This window comes from Panthera leo, chromosome E2, assembly GCF_018350215.1.
Source record: "Panthera leo isolate Ple1 chromosome E2, P.leo_Ple1_pat1.1, whole genome shotgun sequence".
In the NCBI taxonomy this organism is placed as follows: domain Eukaryota; kingdom Metazoa; phylum Chordata; class Mammalia; order Carnivora; family Felidae; genus Panthera; species Panthera leo.
Genome location: NC_056693.1, coordinates 20,471,127 through 20,495,539, shown reverse-complemented (window position 1 = coordinate 20,495,539; position 24,413 = coordinate 20,471,127). Strand labels below are relative to the sequence as shown.

General features: G+C 38.4%; 1 protein-coding gene and 1 long non-coding RNA gene across 6 annotated transcripts in view; one reads left to right on the top strand and one right to left on the bottom strand.

Annotated features, from left to right (window-relative positions):
- Positions 1-24,413, top strand: part of DPY19L3 (dpy-19 like C-mannosyltransferase 3) — a 78,690-nt gene that overhangs the window by 36,338 nt on the left and 17,939 nt on the right. For 3 of the 5 annotated variants that reach the window (XM_042920550.1, XM_042920549.1, XM_042920546.1), the window contains exons 6-15: positions 148-293; positions 1,764-1,887; positions 3,619-3,753; positions 15,445-15,576; positions 16,964-17,065; positions 18,808-18,881; positions 19,050-19,208; positions 22,062-22,184; positions 22,565-22,676; positions 23,435-23,491. In XM_042920550.1, the coding sequence (XP_042776484.1) occupies positions 148-293; positions 1,764-1,887; positions 3,619-3,753; positions 15,445-15,576; positions 16,964-17,065; positions 18,808-18,881; positions 19,050-19,208; positions 22,062-22,184; positions 22,565-22,676; positions 23,435-23,491 (1,164 nt within the window). The remainder of the gene's footprint in view (positions 1-147; positions 294-1,763; positions 1,888-3,618; positions 3,754-15,444; positions 15,577-16,963; positions 17,066-18,807; positions 18,882-19,049; positions 19,209-22,061; positions 22,185-22,564; positions 22,677-23,434; positions 23,492-24,413) is intronic. The other 2 variants (XM_042920548.1, XM_042920551.1) reach the window with 2 other exon arrangements.
- LOC122209025 lies at positions 17,075-19,171 on the bottom strand. Its single transcript, XR_006197410.1, has 3 exons — positions 19,100-19,171; positions 18,491-18,583; positions 17,075-17,917 (listed from the first exon to the last, which is right to left on the bottom strand). It is a non-coding gene; the product is annotated as an uncharacterized LOC122209025 (long non-coding RNA).

Genomic DNA, 24,413 nt, shown 5'->3' with positions numbered 1-24,413 from the left:
CATCAAAAAAATAAATTAAAAAAAAAAGAGTCGCATTGCTCTGTTGACCGAGCCAGCCAGGCACCCCTCTAGTATCATATTTTTTAAGTGACAGTGAAAAGGATTAGGGCTTCCGTAACAAATATTTTTTCTTGTTCCTTTCTTCAGAAATATTTAGAGCCAGTTTATTTTTATATTTACACCTTGTTTGGACTGCAGGCGATCTATGTCACAGCCCTTTACATAACCAGCTGGCTCCTTAGTGGCACGTGGCTGTCAGGACTGCTGGCAGCTTTCTGGTATGTCACGAATAGGTGAGTTGGAATCCGTTTTCCCATCTCCCTTTTGAAGACGTAAGTTAAAACACAGTTACCTCATTTCCAGTTCAAAGGAAGTTGTTCTGGCACATTTGTTTACGTAGGAGTATTTTCTCTTTGGTTTACGTAGTGCTGTGTACTTGTCTTCTTTAGCAAGGTAGAAAGTTCTTCTTATGTATATTTCCAGCTGAGAAACAGAACGTTGAATTATAGGTCAGGAGAATCACCATGATAATTCCAGTCCTATTACAGTTTGATGTGTGATCAATATTTCTCCGGCCACATATCTCATCTCTTAAAGACGTTTAATGATATCTTTACTGTTAACCTTAATAGGGCTGTGTGTCGCTCATAATTAACAAAGCATAAAGGACTGTTCAGATGCAGGAAGTTCTTATGTTACGTAGTTAATATCTATCATTCTAAATACAAGAACACTAAATAGCACTTTTTAAAAAACATAGTCAAGATGTATTGATTAATTTCCTGATCTACAGTAGCAACACCAATGCTCAGTACGAACGTTAAAAGCACAAGTTCTAATATTGATTTACTTTATAATCCTAAGCAAATTACTTTTTAATATAACCTTATTGAGTGCTTACTGTATGCCAACCACTTTACAAAATGCTTTATTTATATTCTTTTAACAACCCTATAGGGTAGATACTATTAACATTTTAGAGATGAGAAAATTAAAGCTTAAAAGGTTAAGCTTACACACACACACACACACACACACACACACACAAACACACATATTACTTACAAAGTTAAGATGTGCGTATTTATATACTGATAAAGTCATACACACATACACCCAGCTAAGTCTCGGTCAGAATTCAAATGCAGGGTATGAAACACCCAAGAGTATACCGCCTCTTAACATTTTAACATATTATTCCTGCTATGAGTAAATGAAAGGCAAGTTTGTTGTTCTCTTAAAGTAAATAAAAGACATGTATTGAGTGCCCAGTATGTGTGGAGATGCTTTTGGTACTGGGTAACCAAAAGTGAAAGCTCAACTGTACTTGCCCTCTGGCGGTTTCCGTTCCAGAGGGACAAGAGGCTCTTTCAAAAATTATTATCAGTGACAAATTTAAGATTCAGATTTAAGCACTAGAGAAACACGGAGAGGGAGAATGCAAAACAATGCCAGTTTGCACTAATGAAGTTGGAAGGAAATAAACGTGCGAGGCAGTTAGGCATGGGGTTTGGAATCACCACCGTGGATTGGACCCCAGTTCCACCACTTAGCTAGCTGCATACCTGGGGACAGGTTCCTTGCATTTTCCCAGTGCAACTTGGTATTACAGGGATGATAATGATGAGGACATATCATTACTGTCGAGAACTGACAACCAGAATCTAAGTATAGTTAACGTCCTATATCTTTCCCTTTAGGAAACCTTTCAGCTAATTATAGTAAAAATGATTCCTTTGGCCATTTGTGTTTGCTCTGTACAGGATAGATACTACGAGAGTTGAGTTTACCATCCCCTTGAGAGAGAATTGGGCTCTGCCATTCTTTGCTATTCAGATAGCGGCAATTACATATTTCCTGAGACCAAACTTACGGCCTCTTTCTGAGGTAAGTTTTTATAATACTTTATATATATTTTTAATTCTCCAGTTTTGTCTCAGAAACTTCGAAAGATGTGACATGCATAGTGTCACACTGCACGGGAATAGTTCTTATTGCGTGACCAGTTTTTAACTTGAGTTAAACGAAGTTTCCTCTTCCTGAGCCCTCTCCTACTTTGCAAAGAAAATGTTTTCCTTTTTGATGTTAAAAATGTACTCTACATAATCTGCCCTTAAATAGCTGCAGCAAACCCACACACAATGTCTGCGAAACTGTCAGAGTCCTGAAGCCGGTGCTCTTGAGATGTGAGTTGGAGCATTAGCGCCTCCATAAGACTGTGGGGTACACGTTCCCTATGTGGATGTTTCTATGCACAGTGTACACATTCCTTATGTGGATGTTTCTATGCACAGTGTACATGTTCTTTATGTAACTATTTCCGTGCACAGTGTACACATTCCTTACGTGGATGTTTCTATGCACAGTGTACACATTCCTTATGTGGATATTTCCATGCACAGTGTACACGTTCTTTATGTAACTATTTCCGTGCACAGTGTACACGTTCCTTACGTGGATGTTTCTATGCACAGTGTACACGTTCCTTATATGAATGTTTCTGTGCACAGTGTACATATTCCTTATGTGGATATTTCCGTGCACAGTGTACACGTTCCTTACGTGGATGTTTCTGTGCACAGTGTACACATTCCTTACGTGGATGTTTCCGTGCACAGTGTACACGTTCCTTATGTAACTATTTCCGTGCACAGTGTACACGTTCCTTATGTGGATGTTTCCATGCACAGTGTACACGTTCCTTATATGAATGTTTCTATGCACAGTGTACATATTCCTTATGTGGATATTTCCATGCACAGTGTACACGTTCCTTATGTAACTCTTTCCGTGCACAGTGTACACGTTCCTTGCGTGGATGTTTCCATGCACAGTGTACACGTTCCTTATGTAACTATTTCCGTGCACAGTGTACACGTTCCTTATGTAACTCTTTCCGTGCACAGTGTACATGTTCCTTACGTGGATGTTTCCGTGCACAGTGTACATGTTCCTTATATGAATGTTTCTATGCACAGTGTACATATTCCTTATGTGGATATTTCCGTGCACAGTGTACACGTTCCTTATGTAACTCTTTCCGTGCACAGTGTACACGTTCCTTGCGTGGATGTTTCCATGCACAGTGTACACGTTCCTTATGTAACTATTTCCGTGCACAGTGTACACGTTCCTTATGTGGATGTTTCCGTGCACAGTGTATACATTCCTTATGTAACTATTTCCGTGCACAGTATACACGTTCCTTGCGTGGATGTTTCCGTGCACAGTGTACACGTTCCTTATATGAATGTTTCTATGCACAGTGTACATATTCCTTATGTGGATGTTTCCGTGCACAGTGTACACGTTCCTTATGTAACTATTTCCGTGCACAGTGGACACGTTCCTTACGTGGATGTTTCTATGCACAGTGTATACGTTCCTTGCGTGGATGTTTCCGTGCACAGTGTACACGTTCCTTATGTGAATGTTTCCGTGCACAGTGTCACTTTAGGACAGTTAGAGCTCAAATAACAAGTGCAAGGGTTTTCAGAGCAACAGTTTATGGTTTTTCTATTTGGTTTACATAGACATTGGCTGCTTTTGAGAAAACTTATCTGCAAGGCTTTTTCTTCCTAGAGACATGTAAATTATACTCAGGTTTTCTTTTTACAGAGGCTGACACTTCTTGCCATTTTCGTATCAACTTTTCTCTTTAGTCTGACATGGCAATTTAATCAGTTTATGATGCTGATGCAAGCATTAGTGCTGTTCACACTGGACTCCCTGGACATGCTGCCGGCAGCGAAGGTGAGCCGCGCTTTCTCCTCTCGGTGGGGACAGTCGTCATTTAGCGCCGTAGGTCATAGCGCGAGCTCCAGAGGTGCACATGCTTAGCAGTGAAGTTGAAGCTGCTTCTTCGCTACAGTATAAATCTGCTGTGGCCAACTGAAGTTGAGTAATCTGTGCAGCCTTGTTTGACCAGCTTAACTTTTATTCTGTCTCGATCAATTGTCCTTTGTAGAGATGACTTAAATTTTAAAATAGAAGCTAGCTCTTATAAAATGTCTTATGATATACTGCCTTTTCCCCCCAAGGAAATCAGTGGGTAGGCAACACCTTTCTGTGGTACTTCGTAAAATTTTCATAGTCACGTTTAACAAGCGTGGGAATCCCTGCTGCCTGGCCAGAGGTCACATAGGAAACACCAATTTTAAGGAAGCCGTTGTTTGTCTCACCATGTGTGACGGCGGGTATGCGCCGCTATTATTTCATTGCAAGGTGTTTTTCACGTGCAGAAATGTGCTTTAATGTATTGTGTATGTTTTAAAATTTGTTCATCATTAGTAAAGTAACAGTAACTAAGTATTCTCCCAGTGTAATAAAATATTCTCTCCAAGTCTAAGGCAGCAGTAGAGTTGAATACAGAAGAGTCGTGTTCATTTATTCCATGTCCAGAGAGACGCAGCGGTCTTTAGAGACTGACTGAATCTGAATTAGGAAACATTAAAGCCAGCCAGCAAGTGGACATTGTCCTTGGCAGCTAGGACAGGATAGGCACGACTGGGCGTCACCACCCACGTAAGACATTGTCCCATCCGCAAGGGTGTTGCTACAGCCTGGGAGATACAGAGACAGCTAGACCAACTAGATGTCTGTATGTCTGCAATGTTAATTTGTAGTAATAGGGAGTGCTGAAGTCTAGAAGAAGGTTCTTTTCAGGCCAGAAAGTTTCCACAGAAATGGGAGGCTAGGGCCAGGCCACAAATGAGAAGAGTAGAATTTGGATGGAGTGTGAGGGGGCAGGTTATAAAGGTAAAATACAGGAGGGAAAGCAAGTCGGTGGAGCAAAGGTAAAGCAGTGTTTGTGTGTGGAAAGTACGTGTACGTGATACTAAATCATGGTTATAGAGCTCCACGTGCCTCAAAAAGCCTCGTGTACAAGTGAAGTGAGTCTGTTTATATTTGCTTTTCCTGTTTTGTAACCTGTGTACTTTGGTCATGGTGACCTGTAGGCTCCGGGGAAGGGGTGCCTGGTGCCTCTGTTCCTCCTGGGCCGCATTCCTAGGCCAGCTGGTCTGCCTTTCTCCCTTTGTACGTAATACCACGTTTCCTCCCTTTCCAGCAAGTACTTTTCAAAAGAACTCTGTACATTTTCATATAAAAAATAAATACGTTGAGCTATTTTGAAAACAAATACATAAAATTTTCTGTAGTGTAATTTCACAGAAAAGCCTAAAAATGTGCTTTCCCTTTCACTGACACTTTCACTTCTAGAGATTTATCCTTAGGAAATAATCAACCATGTCCATTTAAGTTGTGCCGTAATAAGAAAACCCTAGCTGGAAACAGTCTAAGTCAATGGCAATAGAATATTGTTAAATAAATATGGTATATTAGTGCAACAGAGTATTACATAACCTTTATTTTCCCTGTCTTGTTTTTAAAAGTAAAACACATATAGGGAAAGTGAGAAAAGTTCCTATACATCCAAGTATTAGCAATCAGCTGTGTGATTGATGTTCTTAAATTCCTTTTGTCCTTTAAATCTTTTTAATTTTTCTGTAAAGAACACGTGTTTCTTTTTCTGTTTTCTTTTAAACTAGAAAACAGAATAAAAGATACAGTTTTGACACAGTTTTGACGTGCGCACACACACACAAAACCAAAGAATAACAGTTAATTTATGTCTTATTTGGTTCTAAACTTTTGTCATTGAAACTGTGTCAATGTTAGTGGTGGTCATTGTAAGTATGAAAATTTAAGGAGGAGCAGCTTAGTAAGGAAAGAATCCTGAGTTGCAAAACCAAGCTGCTTTTATCAAGTATGAAAATAACTAGCTCTTTAAATTTCGGCAAGTGGTTTAACTTCTTGCAGCCTCAGTGTCTTTATAAATTGGAATCACTGATCTCTAATCATGCCAAATGGGAGAGTCAGAATAGTTGGGAGAGAAAAAGGTAATGCAGATTCAGAGCCTGATGTGGTGACAAGAAAGAGTAGCCTCTTCAGTGTGTGTCATCTTTTCATGGTCGATGGAAAGAAAGAAACTCTCTAACCATCAAAAGCTCAAGTTTCACTTAGGTATGTGTATAGGCTTTGAAACTATAGAGCAGAACAGTAGATGGTATTATAAAGCATATACTTTTTTATATTAAAGCCGAAGAATATGGAGGCTGATAAAGTTTTATTAACCCATTGTGAAAACAACAAGACGCATTCATGATCACTACCTAAGAAGAAATTTTAAAGGACTCCATGTGGTTCCAGACAAGATGGAGTAAATGCACTCCCCTCTATTCCTCCCACTAAGTACAACTAAAAGCCCTGGACAATATATATAAAAGAAACATGAGAAGATTTTAAGGGGCAAAGAAAAGAAAGCAGGCTGCTTAGAGCCCCGGCGACTGGAAGAAGAACGTGGCAGTGGGGTCCTTGGATTTTCCTTTTGCCTCATGTATCCCAGAGTAGGTGCTGGAAAAGTCAGCAACCAGGAAACCCCAATGGACTCAATCAAAAGTCCCAAGATAAGCCAAAGGACCAGAAAAGGGGAGGCGGGATATCTCTAGCAAGATAGAAAACCTTTAGACATTGATTGTGTACTTAGCCTAACACCACGGAAAAAGCTTCACTCTCACCTCCATCGGCAGAAGTTCAGTGGGGAAGCTGGACTTCCGCCCTCGCCCAGCTGTAACAAGATAGTCCTCACTTCCTGCTGGGGCTATGTCAGAAGAAATCTATTGGGGAGGCAGCGCTTTCACTGTCTCCCAGAAGCGTCAGTGAGGGCCACATCCAGTGGTTAGTGAGATATCCCTTCCCCTCATCCAGTAGTAGTGACATATCCCTTCCTCTTCCTGACAGGATGGTGTCGGAAAAGACCAACAGGGAAGCCAGAGTTTTAACCACCATAAGCCTTGGGGCACCTGGGTGGCTCGGTCGGTTGGACGTCTATGACTCTTGATTTCTGTTCAGGTCATGATCTCACCATTTGTGAGTTTAAGCTCCGCATCAAGCTCTGTGCTGACAGTGCAGAGACTGCTTGGGATTCTCTCTCTCTCCTTCTATCTCTGTTCCTCCCCAACTTGTGCTCCCTCTCTCTCTCTCTCTCAAATATATAAATGTGAAAAAAACATTTTTTTTAAAAGTAACAAACCTCCTTCGCTCCCTTCACCCTCCCCCGACCCCCAACAGTGTCAGCGAAGGGCCATGTGAGGAGCAGTGTGGAGGCGTCCCTTCCCTTCCCAGCCAGGATGGTATCAGCAGAAGCCTTGTAGGGAGCCTAAAGTTTCATCATCTCCCAGCCATGAGACACCCCTCTCCCCTGTCTCCCAAAAGTCAACAGAGGCCAAGTGGAAAACCTAGATCTAACCCCATCTGGAAATAATGAGACTGCATCCTTCTTCCCCGACTGGCATGGCACAGAGGACGCCTCCTGATACAGAAACTTAAATAAGATCCAGAGTCCAGTAACATAATACAGTGCAATTGAAGATCGCTTCTTATACTAAGAACTGGGAAAATCTCTCTTGAGTGAAAAGAAACAATCACCAGATCTCAACACCAACACACAGAAGTTGGATTATCTCACGAGGAATTTAAAGCAGCCATTATAAAAAATTTTCATTGAGCACATACAAACACTTGAAACAAATTAAAAATATAAACTCGCAACATACAGAAGATACAAATAAGGAGCATATAAGAAATTTTTTTGCGGAAAAACTCCAGTAATGAAAATTTAAAAACTCAGTAGATGGGCCCAACAGCAAAATGGAGTGGTCAGAAGAAAGAACCAATGAGGGGCACTTGGGTGGCTCAGTTGGTTAAGCGCCCGACTTCGGCTCAGTTCATGATCTCCTAGCTCGTGGATTCGAGCCCCACATCAGGTTCTGTGCTGACAGCTCAGAGCCTAAAGCCTACTTCAGATTCTGTGTGTGTCTCTCTCTCTGCCCCTCCCCTGCTCATGCTCTGTCTATCTCTGTCTCTTAAAAATAAATAAACATTAAAAAAAATTTATTTAAGAAGAAAGAACCAGTGAACTTGAAGATAGAACAGGTTAGAAATTACCTAATTTGAACAAGAGAAAATAGAGTGGGAAAAAAAAAAAGAGCAGCCTCAGGTTCCTGTGGGACTATAACAGAAACTCTAATATTCTTCTAATCAAAATCCCCAAAGGAGAGATCGAGTGTAAGACTGAAAAAAAGTATTTGAAAAAGTACTTTTTGAAGGTGTTTGAGAATTTCCCAAATTTCACAAAAGATGGAAACTTACAGAATCAAGAAGCTGAGCTAATGTCAAATAGGATAAACCCAAACAAATACATGCCAAGACACATAACAATCAAACTTCTGAAGACTAAAGATAAAGAGGGGTGCCTGAGTGGCAGAGTCAGTTAAGCATCCAACTCTTGGTCTCAGCTCAGGTCTTGATCTCAGAGTCATTAGTTCAAGCCCGGCATTGGGTTCCACACTGGGCATGAAGCTTACTTTAAAAAAATAAAAATAAATAAATAAATAAATAAGATAAAATAACATTAAATAAAAAAAAAATAAATAAATAAATAAATATGAAATCTTAAAAGCAGAGAAAAACAATACTTATCCAAAGGGGAAAACTAAGTCGAGTGACAGCAGGTTTCTCATCAGAAACAATGGTGCTGAAAGAAAAGAATGGTTAACCCAGAATCCTATGCCCAGCAAAAATATCCTTCACAGAAGGAGGAGAAATGAAAACATTCTCAGATGAAGGAAAAGAGTTTGTTGCTCATGGAACTACCCTAAAAAATGGCTAAAAGAAGTTCTTGAAACAGGAAATGATAAAGAAGAAATGTTGGGACATCAGGAACAAAGAAAAGGCAAAAGAGTAAAACTATTAATAAATGAAACAGACTTGCCATCTCCTCTTGAGTTTTCTAATGTATGTTTGATGGCTGAAGCAAAAATTACAATGTTGAATGTGGTTCTCATTGTATGTAGAGGAAATATCTAAGATAATTGTGTTATAAATGGGAAGAAAAAAGGGATTTAAGTAAAGTTTCTAAACTTGATTCAAACTGGTAAAATAGCCACACCAGTAGACTGTGGTAAGTTATGAATGTATAATGTAATAACCCAGAACGACCATTAAAAAATCTGTACAAAAAGATAAATTCAAAAATACTATAAATAAATAAAAATGGAATTCTAAGAATGTTCAAGTAACCAACAGGAAGGTAAGAAAAAGAAAACAGATGAAAAACAGTGAGCAAACAGAAAACAAAATGACAGGTACGACCTAACAAATCAATAATTACATTAAAGATAAATGATCTAACTACAACTACTTAAAGACAGAGATCGGTAGAGTGGGTTAAAGAAGCACAAGAACTTATTTCAAACACAGCATTAAGAAGATTGAAAGTAAAAGAAATTCGGAAAGATAACACTATGCAAACATTAATCAAAAGAAAGTAGTAGTAGTATGTTAATATGAGATAAAGTAGGTGTCAGAGCAGAGAAAATTACCAGGACAAAAGGGTTATTATAACAAAAGGGTTAATCTACCAAGAAGACATAGCAATCCTAAATATGTGTGCACCGAACAGTAGAGCTACAAAATATGTGAAGCAAAAACTGGCAGCCGAAAGGAGAACTAGACAAATCCACAAATAAGTTGAGGACCTCAACACCCCTCTTTCAACAACTGATAAAACAGAAAATCATTAAGGATATAGTACTTAACACCATCAAGGAACAGGATGTAATCAACATTTATAGAACACCACACCCAATAACAGCAGAAGAGCCAATGGATTGAATCAATAGAGTCAAACTAGAAATCAGTACAGAAAGGTTAAAAAAAAAATTCTAATACTTAGAAACTAAACAACACACTTCTAAATAACCTATGGGTCAAAGAACGTCAATACCTATGGTCTCAAAGCCTTGAGATGACACTGAACTCAGTGACAAAAGGCAACCTTGTTGTATCAAACCTTGTAGGATACAGCTAAAGCAGCAATAAAGAGAAATGTATCACATTAGAAAAGAGAAAACATCTGAAATCAGTAATCTAAGCTCCCACCTTAAGAAATTAGAAAAAGAAGAGCAAAATAAACCTGAGACAAGCAAAAGGAAGAAAATAATAAAAGCAGAAATCAGTGAAATTGAAACATAAAAGCAATAGAGAAAATCAGTGAAATAAAAAGCTAGTTCTTGGGGTGCCTGGCTGGCTCAGTTGGTGTAGTATGCAACTCTGAATCTTGGGGTTGTGGGTTCAGGCCCCACGCTAGGTGTAGAGATTATTTTAAAAAAATAAAATCTTAAAAGCTAGTTCTTTCAAAAGCAAAATTACAAACCTCTAGCCAGACCTCATAATGGCCTGGAGCATTAGAAACTCAATCTCAACTCATTTTGATACCAAAGTTTGAGTCTCTGTTCTAGCCTGTATTAGAGCATAGTTAGTTAAGAGCACAGATTCTGGAACCGGACCACCTAGGTTTGAGCGAGTTGATATACTTGAGTCATTTAGAACAAAACTGCCTGGTATTTTATGACTGTTACACAAATGTTAACCATGGCTAATTCAAAATGATTATGGAGAGGGGCACCTGGGTGGCTCAGTCAGTTAAGTGTCTGACTTCAGCTCAGGTCACGATCTCGCAGTTCGTGAGTTCTAGTCCTGCGTCAGGCTCTGTGCTTACAGCTCAGAGCCTGGAGCCTGCTTCTGTGTGTGTGTCTCTCTCTGCCTCTCCCCCACTCATGCTCTGTCTGTCTCAAAAATAAACATTAAAAAATTTTTTTTTTAAATGATTATAGAGAGCAGGAGCAAGACCCACTGAAGAAAATTCCAGTTACTCTACATAGAAAGAATATATTACTGCTACCTCGTTTCTAAACTCTACTGGACTAATAAAATCTGAGAACAAACATCAGATCTACCACTGATAATTTAGGACTTTCTAATATGCAATACTACTCAACGTTACATTCTGGCGGCTCACTAGCAATGTTTCTTACGAACCTTGAATAGCATTACATTTATAAAACCATACAACCTTGTTGTAACACAAACTTCTTTTTTCTAGAAGTATGCCTATTTGACCCAAAAACTGGCAACACCAGAAAACACCATAACTCAAAAAGGCAAACAAAAAATTGTTTTATTTTTTTTAAATGTATTCGTGAGTGATTTGTTATCCTTAAAGAGGATAATGAGAAAAATATTTGCACTCCAGTAGGAAAGAGAGCAAAAAATACAAATACTTCCTAGAAGGAAAAGCAGCAAAAAGAATAAAATACTTTGATATAACTTGAAAAAAAGAATTGCAAACTTTCTTCTACACTGCAAACTACAAAACATTGAAAGTTTTAAAGACCAACATAAGTTAGAAGGATACCCATGTTTATGGATTGGAAGGCTTACTATTTTTAAAATGACAGTACTCCTAAATTGATGTACACATTCAACACAATTTCTCTCAGAATCCCAGGTGATTTTTTTTTTTTTTGGCAGAAATTGACAAGCCAATCTTAAAATTCATGGGAAAACCCAAGGGACCCAGAATAGTTGAAGCAGCCATGAAAAAGAGGAATAGAGTTGGGAGACTCACACTTTCCAATTTCAGAACTTATTTTCAAGCTACAGCAATTGAGACAGTGTGATACTGGTAGGAGGACAGACATAAATCAGTGGAATAAAATTGAAAGACCAGAAATAAGTCTTCACCAAAAATAAACAGTCAATTGATTTTCAACAAGGGAGCCAAGATAATTATGGAGAAAGAATAATCTTTTCAGCAAATGGTGCTGGAATAACTGGATATCCACATGTGAAAGAATTAAGTCAGATCCCTCCCCCCAATCCCCCCCCATACAATAATTAACTCAAAGTACAGCAAAGACCTACTTTAAGAGCTAAAGCTATAAAACATAGAGAAGACAGGAAAAATTCTTCATGACCTTGGAGTAGGCCAAGCCTTCTTACAAGGATCAGCACCAAAAGCATGAGTGACTAAAGAAAAACATGGGTTAAGCGGCCGACTTCGGCTCAGGTCATGATCTCGCGGTCCGTGAGTTCAAGCCCCGCATCGGGCTCTGTGCTGACAGCTCAGAGCCTGGAGCCTGTTTCAGATTCTGTGTCTCCCTCTCTCTCTGCCCCTCCCCCGTTCATGCTCTGTCTCTCCCTGTCTCAAAAAATAAATAAATAAAAAAGGTTAAAAAAAATAAAAAAAAGAAAAACATGGGTGAATTGGACTTCATCAAACTTAAAAACTTTTGTGTTTCAAAACAAATCATCAAAGTGAAAAGACAGCTCACAAAATGGGAGAGAATATTTGCAAATCCTCTATCTGATAATGCACTTCCAGGATATATAAAGAACTCTTTCAGCTCTTTCAATAATAAATACGGGCAAAAGATTGGATAGACAATTCGAGAAGATACGTAAATGTCCAGTAAGCACATGAAAAGATGCTCAGCATCATTACTCACTAGGGAAATAAGTCAAAACCAAAATAAGATACACTTTCACCCCCACTCAGATGGCTAAAATCTAAAAACAACAACAAAGACAGATGATAAGCGTTGGCAAGGATGTGAAGATGTTAGAACTCTCATTGCTGGAGGGATATATAGAAGGGTGCAGCCTCTTTGGAAAACAACTTAGCAGTGGCTCACGTGTTAAACGTAGAGTTGCCACGCGATCAGCAATTCCACTGCTAGGTAACATACCCAAGAGCAATGAAAACCTATATCCGCATAAAAATTTGTACATGAATGTTCATAGCAGCGTGATTCAGAATGGCCAGAAAGTGGAAACTACCAAAATGCCCATCACTTGATGAATGGGGTAAACAAAATGTGGTACAACGGAATATTATTCAACTGTCAAAATTTAGAATGAAGCACTGATACATGCTACAACATGAAGGAACCTTGAAAAAACACTGTGCTACGAAGCCAGTCACACAAAAACAAATATTGTGTGGTTCCACTTATATGGAATGTCAAAATATGCCAATCCTTAGAGGCAGAAAGTAGATTGGTGTTGGATAGGAATGATGGGAAGGAAATAAGGAGTGAGGACCTACAAAAAAAAAAAAAAAAAAGGAGTTACAGCTAATGGCTGTGGAATTTGGGGGGACTGGGGAGATGATGAGGATATCTTAAAATTAGATTTTGGTGATGTTTGCACAACTGTTAATACTAAAAGTCAGGAATTGTACACTTTAAAAAGGTGAATTTTATGGCATGTGAATTATATCTCAATAAAGCTATTAAAAAAGAATAACTATTCCTTCGCTATCTAGTAATTGTACTTTTAGGAATCTGTCCTAAGGAAATGCATTCATTCATTTGTCCCTCCAATATTTATTGAGTGTCACTGTCCTAGTGGGTGTTGTTTTAGGTGCTAGCTATACAACAATGAACAAATTAAGGAGCTACGGAAGCCTCCCCACCCCCACACCTTATCCACGTTTTCAGCTATGTGAGGTCAGCCACGGTGAGAAGCAGATAATCCACCTCTGACCTATAGCCAGAATGACAGTAGTAGCCTGATTCAATGTCACATGCCTGCATCACTCACCTTACTTCATTCATCTCATCACGTAGGCATTTTATCATATCACAAGAAAAAGGGTGAGTGCAGTATAAGAAGGTATTTTGAGAGAGACTACATTCCCATAAATCTTGTACGGTATATTGTTACAATGGTTCTATTTATTTTATTATTGGTCACTGTTGTTAATCTCTTACTGTGTCTAATTTATAAGTTAAACTTTATCATCGTGTACAGGAGAAAACATACTATGTATCCATCCATTCGGCGCCTTCATGGTTTCAGGCGCGACTAGGCAGGAGCCCACTGGGATCTTGGAACAGATCCCTCGCAGATAAGGGTGGAGGAGTGTAATCAGATACAATGATTTGAGGACTTTTTCAAAAGGATGTTCGTAATAACATTAACTTCAACAATAATAAAAAGCTGGGAACAAATGATCCACTGGCAGACAAATTACGGCATATGGTAGAATGTTATGTAACCATTTAAAATTAAGTTTTCACAGAACAGTCATTGATGTGAGAAAATGATACAATATAACGTGAAATAAGGAAAATGCCACATGAAATATCCTACCACCACTATGAAATCAATATTATCTCTGTAGGTAATGATGTTGGATTTTGATTTTAGAGCCCACTTTTCTATCCATTATTGTTTCTTTTTTTATGTTTTCCTAAATCTCCTATAATGAAATATTGTGCCTTTATAATCCTAAAATCCACATTTCTGTGAACAACCAAGCAAAAGCGCTGAACCGTTGCAGGTGTTGCCTTCTAAATGTTTGTTATAGGTTTGTTTCCTTTGAAGTTAAGAAAACAAAGCTATGAGGGAAATCTGGTTTGCTGCTGAATGAAAGTGGGATTTTTCATATGCCGATATGAATATGGAATTGTCCAATCTCAAAGAGGAGAGAAAGTATCAACTCGTTATTAGAGGCTGTCAGTTTTTCTTTGTGGCATATTTTCTGTGTTCAAGTTGGTGGAGTTTTGCTTCTTTCAGTATCCACCTGTCAACAATTCTTATACACCGAGAGCTGTCGTTAGCGAGTGCTCATCATGTGCTAGGCATTTTAAAACAGTACCACATCCGGTCCTTCTGCCAGGCCTCACGGCAACTCTGAGGAAGGTGTAAACATCCCTCTTTTGCACATGAACCAGTTCCAGCACATGAAGGTCACACAGCTGGTTTATGTCAGAATCCGCAAGCTAGCACAGGTGCTATTGACCCCAGTTGTGGGTTTTTTTTTTTTTTTTAATGTTTATTTATTTTTGAGAGGGAGACAGAGCATGAGCGAGAGGGACAGACCCAGAATCCAAAGCAGGCTCCAGGCTCTGAGCTGTCAGGACAGAGCCCGACGTGGGGCTCGAACCTGCCGACTGCGAAATCACAACCTGAGTGCAAGTGAGACGCTTAACTCACTGAGCCACCCAGGCGCCCCGACCCCAGTCGTGTTCTTGACTGCTGCGCTGTGCCACCTGCTAGAGACCCCCCGAAGTGGAAAGTCGAAGGCCTTGCTCCAGGAGGGCTTTTCAGCCTGATGGAATCAGGTGCACACACAGAAAAAAGGAAGCAATAGGATAGTCTGGAGTGTGGAAAATTCGGAAATAAGAGAACACCAGAAGATTCTGTACATAGTAACTGTAAGAGAATTTAGAAGGAAATTGCGGACTGCATTTGCCCATTTCCAGAATATGTTTATGCCATTGTCTGCTTCCTCCACTTCATATTATCTGTTTGTTTCCTCTTTAACTAATGTTACAAGGTTTAAAATGCAGTATATTAAAAGGTAAATAAGCAGTATGTGTATGATTTTGGTTTTTAGATGGAATTGCTTGAAGCTAGGTGTGCTTTCTGCTTCATTTGTAACTTGAAATGTATCCAGCCGGCTAGTTGCCCACGTGCCAGCATGCGGTAGGCTTCTGATCAAGTCTTTAACCACCTAATCTTTGCTTGTTGCAGGCGACATGGCTGTATGGCATACAAATGACAGGCTTGCTCTTGGTGTGCATTCTTCAGTTTTTTAATTCTATGATTCTTGGATCATTGCTGATCAGTTTTAATCTTTCAGTATTAATTGCAAGAAAACTTCAGGTAGGACATTGTTTTTGTCCTTTAAGCAAACTCTTTTTTAAATTGTGTGGTTGCTTGGGCCTTATTTTTATACAGCACACAAAGGAAAATTTATGACCAGATTCCCACTGAAAAGCACCGGACCCATTATTTTTTGTTTTGGTTTGGTTTTTGGTTTTGTTTGTTTGTTTGTTTGTTTTTATGTGCACGGTGTAGCATCTCTGTTGTCAAGCTTTCTGATGTGCCACCCCTTGTTTTGACATTTACTTTTGTCTTAGAGAATGGGAATCTCAGTTCAGGGATTAGCCAGAGATGCTTATTTGAATGCATGCCATTGATTTAAACCTGAAACAAAGAAGAAAAACTTTTTTACTTCTGGTGTGTGTGAATTCAAGAGTAAGAAGAACCTGTTGCTTGGGGACATATGTTCATCCCAGTGTCTTTCGAGTTGCTGGATACCTTATTATTGGTGACACAGTAGCACTACTCCCTACCGCATCGTTCCGTATCGTGGTATTGATTTTTAAGTGAATTTAGATTAACTCTGAGAATTTTGAGAATCTAGATACATACATTCAGAAATAAGGGGACATTCCTGGAGTGTCACATTTGAAAACATTGACCTGATATTTTGGTTTTATTAAAGAATTCAAATCTCTTAAAGTTACATGAGATTTAATTTGTTTTTCTTCACATAATGTCACAAGGCCTGTTTTCTTTTTCATAAGCATATGAGAAACATTTCTCATAAGTACTTTTATATCAAGAAGCTGTTTTACTTTCTGCTTTAGGAAGAAAATATCCTGTCATGGACAAGCTGTCACAAAGATTTTTTTAAAAAGGCTTCAGTTGATGATCTAAAACAATAGTTCTCATTCATCCTTCTAACTTTAGTTATAAATAAACATCATGCCTATTTAATTCTTCAAAATTATTAGTTATTATTATATTTGATGATCTGTAAAGTTAATCTGACAGTTATAAGAAAACTATTATAAAGAGTACAATTTATCTTTTATTATACTGGTAGGTCTTTAATTTGCTGTGTCGTCTGTGATACATGAATTAATGGTTAAATGACCACGAGATTTGTTCAGTCAGTGTATCCTGAGTACCTTCTGGCACACTCCATACTCTAGTTGCAAAGGTCTAAAAAAAAAAAAAAAAAAAAAAAAAGACTAGGACAGTTTTCTGATATTATGAAGCTTTATATTAAGGGATTCATTTACATTTATATTAGACATTTACAAGCATTAAGATAGTATATAACCTCGTGAAAAGTAGGTGATATTTTCCACATATTTTCCCAGTATGTTGCATGATCTCATGTTTTAAATCCTTAAGTAATCTCATCTTAAATGTCTCTGAAGTAATTTAAGAATTAAGACTCAGCTGTTTTCATTTCTAGAAAAATCTGAAAACTGGAAGCTTCCTTAATAGGCTGGGGAAACTATTATTACATTTATTTGCAGTTTTATGCTTGACACTTTTTCTCAACAACATTATTAAGGTAGGTTAATAAAATGACATTTAATTTATGAATTAAAGTTACCTAAAGAATGACCAGTTCTCCTTTTAACAAGCTCAGTTTTTACTTTGTTTCTGAAACAGTTATTCTCTATCTCAGTCATTGATTTCTGCTCATTTTTTAAATATGTTCTAACTTGAACTCACTTTTTGAGTCACTACACTTTTTAAAAGCTCAACTTTAAAGGCATTAAACGAGTGTCTCTCTAATTGTAAAAAATTCTACTTTTTAGAGAGCGTTTTCTTGCACTATGGTACAAAGAAAAAGATGACATGATTTTCACTGGGTTAAGTTGATAGATGAACAGGCAGGGCGCCTGGCTGTCTCAGTTGGTGAAGCGTGCAACTCTTGGTCTCGGGGTCGTCAGTTCGAGCCCCACGGTAGGTATAGAAGATTACTTAAAACAAAAGAAAAGAAGAGAGAGAAACTAGCTTTACTGTTGGAACCACAGTGATTTATTGAAACGATTTTGCCCCTCCTGGCAGGCTGGTTTCAGGGCAGGAGACATCCGCATGTACGTTGGCAGTCCCTCTTCCTGTCTGTTGACTCTCAGAGACTCTCACTCATCTGGCCACATTAAACACTTCCACTCCAGGTCCTTGTCGCTAGTTCTTAAACCCCACACAGTTCAGTACTTATCAAAAGCTTACTTGAGCTGAGCAATCAGCGTTTCCGAAAGATTGGCTGAAAGATACGCAGTTCACCCATTCCCCCGCTCGAGACATTTAGTCATCCGTGCCTGAGTGAAGCCAGTAGAGCGCTGCATGCCTGGACCATTGATTCTTGACTTCCCAAAGAATACCATCTATTGAGTCATACTTGATGTCTTGCCAGCTACATACAATGAGAGGAATTAGAAAAAATTTGTCTTTGAGACTCCTGCTGTTTTTACCGTACCCATGGGGAAAATTTCTCTTGAGTCTCAGTTTTAGGAGTGTTAGGATCTGTTTTGAGCAACTAGTTTGTTTTAATCTTATGACCTGTGCTTTTATCTCCCTCTGCATTTGCTAGTAGAATGTGTAAGCCCAGATTTGCAGCTCATCTCTAGCAAATGTATTTTATGTACTAACCTCACTTCTGGATTCATCTTACTTTCTTTTCTGTCTTCATTTTCCTTTTGATAGAATTTCTTGACTGATTTATGTTATATGGATTTTTGTAAAGCGTATGTTAAAAATAAAATGATGTGAATTAAAATCCTAATCACTAATGATATGCGCTGGTATTTGTTCACTCTGGGGGCCACCACTGAGCCTTCAGTTGTCATTGTGTGAATGAGTCTTCTATCAATTGTGTCTCCAGACGGAGACCCCAAAGCCAGAGAGGCCCTGTGGGCTCTATACCTGTTTGAGGTCTCAGATCATCAAATTATTGGTTTTCTGATTAAAAAAAAAAAATTGTACTCACCTGGCTTCAGCCATCTCCTCCCTGAGACCAAAGAAGCTCATCTTTTATCTATTTTACGTGTTGAACTTCTTTATAAGGTTGAAAAAAGTGATTCTGCTTATAAAAAGGGGGGGGGGGGGATGAAGGAGTGTAAAAGTCACTGTGTTAGAATTCCTCATTTCTGACAACTATTGAGAACATTTGCTATAAACACACACACGCACACACACACGCAGTCCTGTGAAACTGGACACCAGATGTATGTATTCATTGGGAAATTATCAGGAAATCATGCATGAGGCACTAATAGTAATTTTCATTTTCTCCCTCCCTGATAGAAAATTCTTAATCTGAAGTCAGACGAACACATATTTAAATTTCTGAAGGCAAAATTTGGGTTTGGAGCAACAAGGTATGGCTGAATTTAAAATTTATGTTTGCTTTTTTATATTAAATCAGCAGGGACTTTCAAACTTCATAGTGCCTTGAACTATTAATTCCAGGCTCATTTTGAGGAAAAATGTGTGGTTTACTTCTCTTGTTTTGAATTTAATATTTTGCCTTTTCATTTGTTCCCTAGAGATTTCGATGCAAATCTGTATCTCTGTGAAGAAGCATTTGGCCTCTTACCTTTTAATACATTTGGAAGGCTCTCAGATACTCTCCTTTTTTACGCTTACATATTTGTTCTGTCCATCACAGTGATGGCAGCGTTAGCAGTCGCCTTCCATAATCTCAGGTATGGCGTGTTTCGGAAGCCTATGCTGTGCTTTAACGAACTTGCTCTCTGTTGCCGAAAAAGTGCTCCGTTGAAAATCAATCTATCAGACACAGATGCGGTATTGTGCAGCTGAAAGGGGGGACGTAGCCAGTTTAGATTGGACTCCACTCAGTCATTAACGATGGACCAGCTAAGACATAGCAAAAAGGCAGTACCGAGCAGACTGTCCCCTTTGAGCCCTTCCCGTATGCCCCTTTCTATAGACACAGGATACTCAGAGGACTTACTCTACAGGGTTTGTGGGAAGTAAATAAGTTAAAATGACATACAGTGCTTAGAATGGTGCCTCACGCCTGGAACATTCTGTGCATTTTATATGTCATTAGCTCGTATTACTATTAATGACTCATAGTCTCTCTTTGGTTCTCATTGTTAGTTTTCCTGTTGTTTTTCTGCCTTTCTTGGTCTAGCTGCCTTTTTTATTTCTCATGAAGTATCAAGAGTTAACTGTTGTTTTGTTGCATGTTGTTAAAGGGCTTGTAAAGTTGGAGTCCACCAAAGTCTTCAGCAATAATTGGCTGTTTCTAAAAACTTAACATGTCTACTAATCTGCTAAAAGAAAGAGCCAGGGAGTATAAAGACTTTTTAAAAACGTGTGGAATACCTACCTGCAAGGCTGATGGAGGGCTTTTGCATTTACTGTCCATGTTAAATTGAAAGAAAATTAAGTGTAAGAAATTGAAGCTGCTGTCATTTGTGAAAACTTAATGAAGCTCAGAAGGAAGCCCTTTTTCTCCATAGTTATCTTGCCAATTAAGGTGCTGGTGGGCTGTGATTCGCAGCCACCGGAGAGCTGTGCTGGAGAAGGGCATTAAAATGAGTCCAGATCAGTTGAGATGTTTTATGATTATTAAGAGAGTGAAGCAACATTGAACCATGAAAATACTTCATTGACTATAAACTATTTTAGTATCTTTCAGAAGTGTTCTTAGCCTGATCTCTAGCCCAAGATAAAATCCAGCCCTGTGAAAATAGATGGAAATTATTCTAGACAGCGTAATTTAATATTATTCCAGACACGCCAAGTGTCGGCAGGACTCTAGACTGCATGCAAAGCAGGAAGTTGAGTTGGCCTGCAGTATTTTGTGAAAATGTCTGCCATGCTCAGTGTGAATCTAGGAGCCGTCTCTGCAGGCTGACTTGGTGTATGATTGTGGGTAAGGTTTTAGAACATCCTCATCTACCACGTAGGGGTATTAGAACCTTATTAGAGGAAAAGTACTACATTAATTAAAGTAATTTAAGAATAATGGTATCTTAAGATGAACTTCTAAGTAATTTGAAGGATATTTTATCGATGCCAAGTATTTAAAATATTTCCACCATCTCAATACTAGGAAGGATGATACTGTTCTGTTCACGCAACACATCTGTGTTGGTGTAAAGGCTACGACTGAAAAGGAATTAACTCATGGGCTCTATATTCATGGGATTAATATGAGCTTTCCAGCTTGGCCAGGGAGATGGGGAGAGGTGTTGCAGAATTCTCTCAGGTATCAGGGGAAAATGAGAACATATGTTCTTGTCTGGAGCAACCTTTTAGTAGCAACATAGAAGCCAGGGTTTGGGTTGTAATATATGACACCTAAGTAAAGATTACTACCAGTGGTGAAAATTACCTTAGAATACCAGTTTAATTTTCATACGTATCTAGGGTGGTTGAAAGGATTTCTAGGGAAGAATAGTTTTCTAGTTACATGGAAGCCTCCTACGTATCCAGGTGTGTTGGATTTTATGAAGGCTAAGTGGGGCCTTTACAAGGTATTGCTTTTATCTGAAACTGATGGCACTTCCTGTTGTTTCCTTATGCCCTTGACAACACACTGGACGACATCCGAACCCACTCGTCCATCTCAGCATCTCTAAAGTGGGGACCACCAGAGACGACAGTATGTGCCTCCCCGGTGTGACCCAGTTTAGAGTACAGCAGGTCCCCCATGGAGTATTCTTGCCAAAATAAAACTGACTCTAATAATTAACCTCTAGATCTAATTATAAGTTTATAAGCAGGGTGGGCATAGAGAAACGTATTAAACACCACCACAAGGAGAAAATCAGCCAAATCCAGAAGGTGGAAGTAGTTACAGGACAAATGACATTTCTTTCAGCCAATAAACAGCCTCAAAGCAGAGGATCCTTGTTTTGACTGAGAGATAACTTAAAGAGACGTTGATGAAATGCAGTGTGAAAGCTTAGGGTCCTGATTCAAAGAAACCACCTGAAAAAAGCAATGGCAGTACGTGGGAAATAGAATACAAAGTGGGTGTTACGTGATGAGGAATTATTGTTAATATTATGGGTGTAATTATTTTAACGTAGCCATGTTTGATTTAAAAAAAATCACGTCAGACATCTGTAATGAGGTATTGATAGGTTAAAATGTGATCATTTGTTCATAAAGGAACTGAATTCCAAGTTTATGGACACATTTTTATTTTTTCTTATTTATGAAAACTTACAAAATACTAGCAACTCATGAAATACCTTTAAAGATATCTTTATCTTTTTGACTCCAGAAGACTATTTTTTCTATTTTCTTATAAAGGGTTGAAGTACTCTAAATTTTTCCTTACAATGTAATTTGTTAAATTTTAGCTAGTGATGCATTTTAACACTTTTAGCTTCATAAATTCAAAATTGATTAATGCTGACTCATTTTGTCTTAGAGCAATAATACATTTCTAAATATATGAAGAGATAAGTTTCTAAATACATTTGTATATATATGAAGGTGTAAATCTTTTAAAAAGATTTACCTAACTTACAGTTATGTATCCAGTTTCAATTTTGTACGTGTTCTGTTTTATTCAGTGATTCTGCAAATCAACAATCCATGGGTCAAATGGGAAAGTGCACGATCATCCTGAAACCAGAAACTGCCTACAACTTAATACATACCATTCTGTTTGGATTCTTGGCATTGAGTACGATGAGGTATTTTGTCTTATCTGTTTGCTTGATTAATGTTTTTATTTGACCATTCTTTACCTGACATATTTTAGCAATGTAACTTGGAAACTGACGGGCATCTTCATTGATAATTATGGTTGCCATAAAATTTTTCTTGTTTGCTACCTTTTCCAGTACAAAATATTATTAATAACCACTTTTTTCCTAATTACCCAGATTGATCTATTTTTACCTATATGATGGTTCTCAAAAGGCAGTGAAACTCGTAACTGATCCTTTGGCAGACGGTTCCTGCACAGTCTTAGTTAGATTTTCCTGTCCCAGACGGTACAACTGTCTCACACCGCGGGTCTGTCCACGGCTGGCTGGCACTTGTTGATCTTTGCCTGTTTCTTTTCCTACAGAATGAAGTACCTCTGGACGTCACACATGTGTGTGTTTGCATCGTTTGGCTTATGCAGCCCTGAAATATGGGAGTTACTCCTGAAGTTGATCCATCTTTATAACCCAAAGAGGGTCAGTGCTATTATCCCTTTTAGTTTTATGACTTTCAGGATTTCTTTCCTACCAATTATTGTTGTTTTCAGTAGTTGCCCCTACATCAGTCCAGTGAAACAGATACTAAAATTTGAGGCAGAAAATAGATAACTGGCACCTTATGGTTTTCTCCCGTCTAAGTACTAACCAGGCCCAACCCTGCTTAGCTTCCAAGATCAGACGAGATCGGTCGCATTCAGGCTGGTGTGGCCGTAGACCTTAGGATTTTCTAAGGAGTTATTTCTAAAATAGTTTTATTCTTAATTTTATTTTTTAAATTATTTATTTTTTCCCAAACCATTGGTTAGATTTGCTTATTATACTGAATTTGGAAATACTGTAAAGCACACAAGGAAAAATTACAAATCATCAAGAACTCCATTATCCAGTTATCACTATTATTATAATAAATTATCCTTAAAACAAATATTAATAACGGGGGATAGGAAAACACAAATATGAATAAGCATATGGTTATGGTTAATAGCCTATAACTGCAGTTTTGAATTGTTCTCCCGTGTGAACTCACAAGGTGGCAATAGAGTAGAAGCTACAAGTATCTCATGAGTGATTGGGACCCTTACGTTAACCCCGTTGTCTGGCATAGTGGAGACTCATGCTCCGTGAAATCACATTTTTGTTGCTTTAAAAAGAATGGGTCCTATGTTTACAGAACAAAACTGTAAGGCCAAAGTGTTCAAAATACCTGTGATCTAAATAATGTCTTTCTTATATAGATATGTATAATGCGATATTCAGTACCGATATTAATACTGCTGTATCTGGGCTATAAGGTAAGACTGATTTTCCTCATTGTTGCCATTAATCAGTTTAGCAGAATAATTGCTTTGACTCTGTACTCTGTATGTTACTGGCAAATAGAATGGTTTGTGGAGGTTACAGACCTCTCCTTGGCTTCTTATGAAGCCACCTGGCATTGATAGGAAAACCCATCTATTTCTCAAATAGTATTTAACAAGTAAAAACACTGTAGCAAAAACGACTACAGGTTAATTTTTCTGATTAACTTTGGTTTTGACTTACTATTCCGCTGATGCAAATTCCGAAAGATGTTTTCAGACCTATGTTGAGGTAAATTAAGTAGAAAAATAATTCCCTGTTACCTGCTTTAGAGAGAGTAAGAGATCCTAAAATGCATCTTACTTTAACCTACATATTTTATTAGATGCTTAAAATCACTTTGTAAGAGGCTGGGCATATGTAAGTAAGTACAGTCCCAGACTAGCCTCGTTATCTGTCCTTCAGTTTCAATAGGAAATAAGGAAATTCCTCATATTCTCAGTTGAGTAACTCCTGAAATAGCTTTAACTGTGCTTCAGTTCTGAGAATCCTTCGTAAGAGACAGGGAGTCACCAGTCAGATGGACGATTTGGTGACTCTTGACGCATCTTTAAGATTTAGAGGCTTGAATCAGTACCTGGGCAGGGAGCCCAGACTACGCCATCCAACTGAGCTTTTACCCTCTCTTTTTAAACAATCTTACACATATTCTTAAGTTTAGATTTTTTCCTTCAAATTTGGTTTTATGTCAGAACGAACAGTAGATCTCATCCTCTACTGTGTATCGCCCCTCATTTGGGAGGGAGTCTCAAGGGAGGAGGGGGCTCAGCCACGGGGAGGATTAGCGATTGCAGCTCAGCTTCGGGTTTGGCTTATACTTTCATGTAAGATTTTACTCAAAGCCAGAGGTTTTAG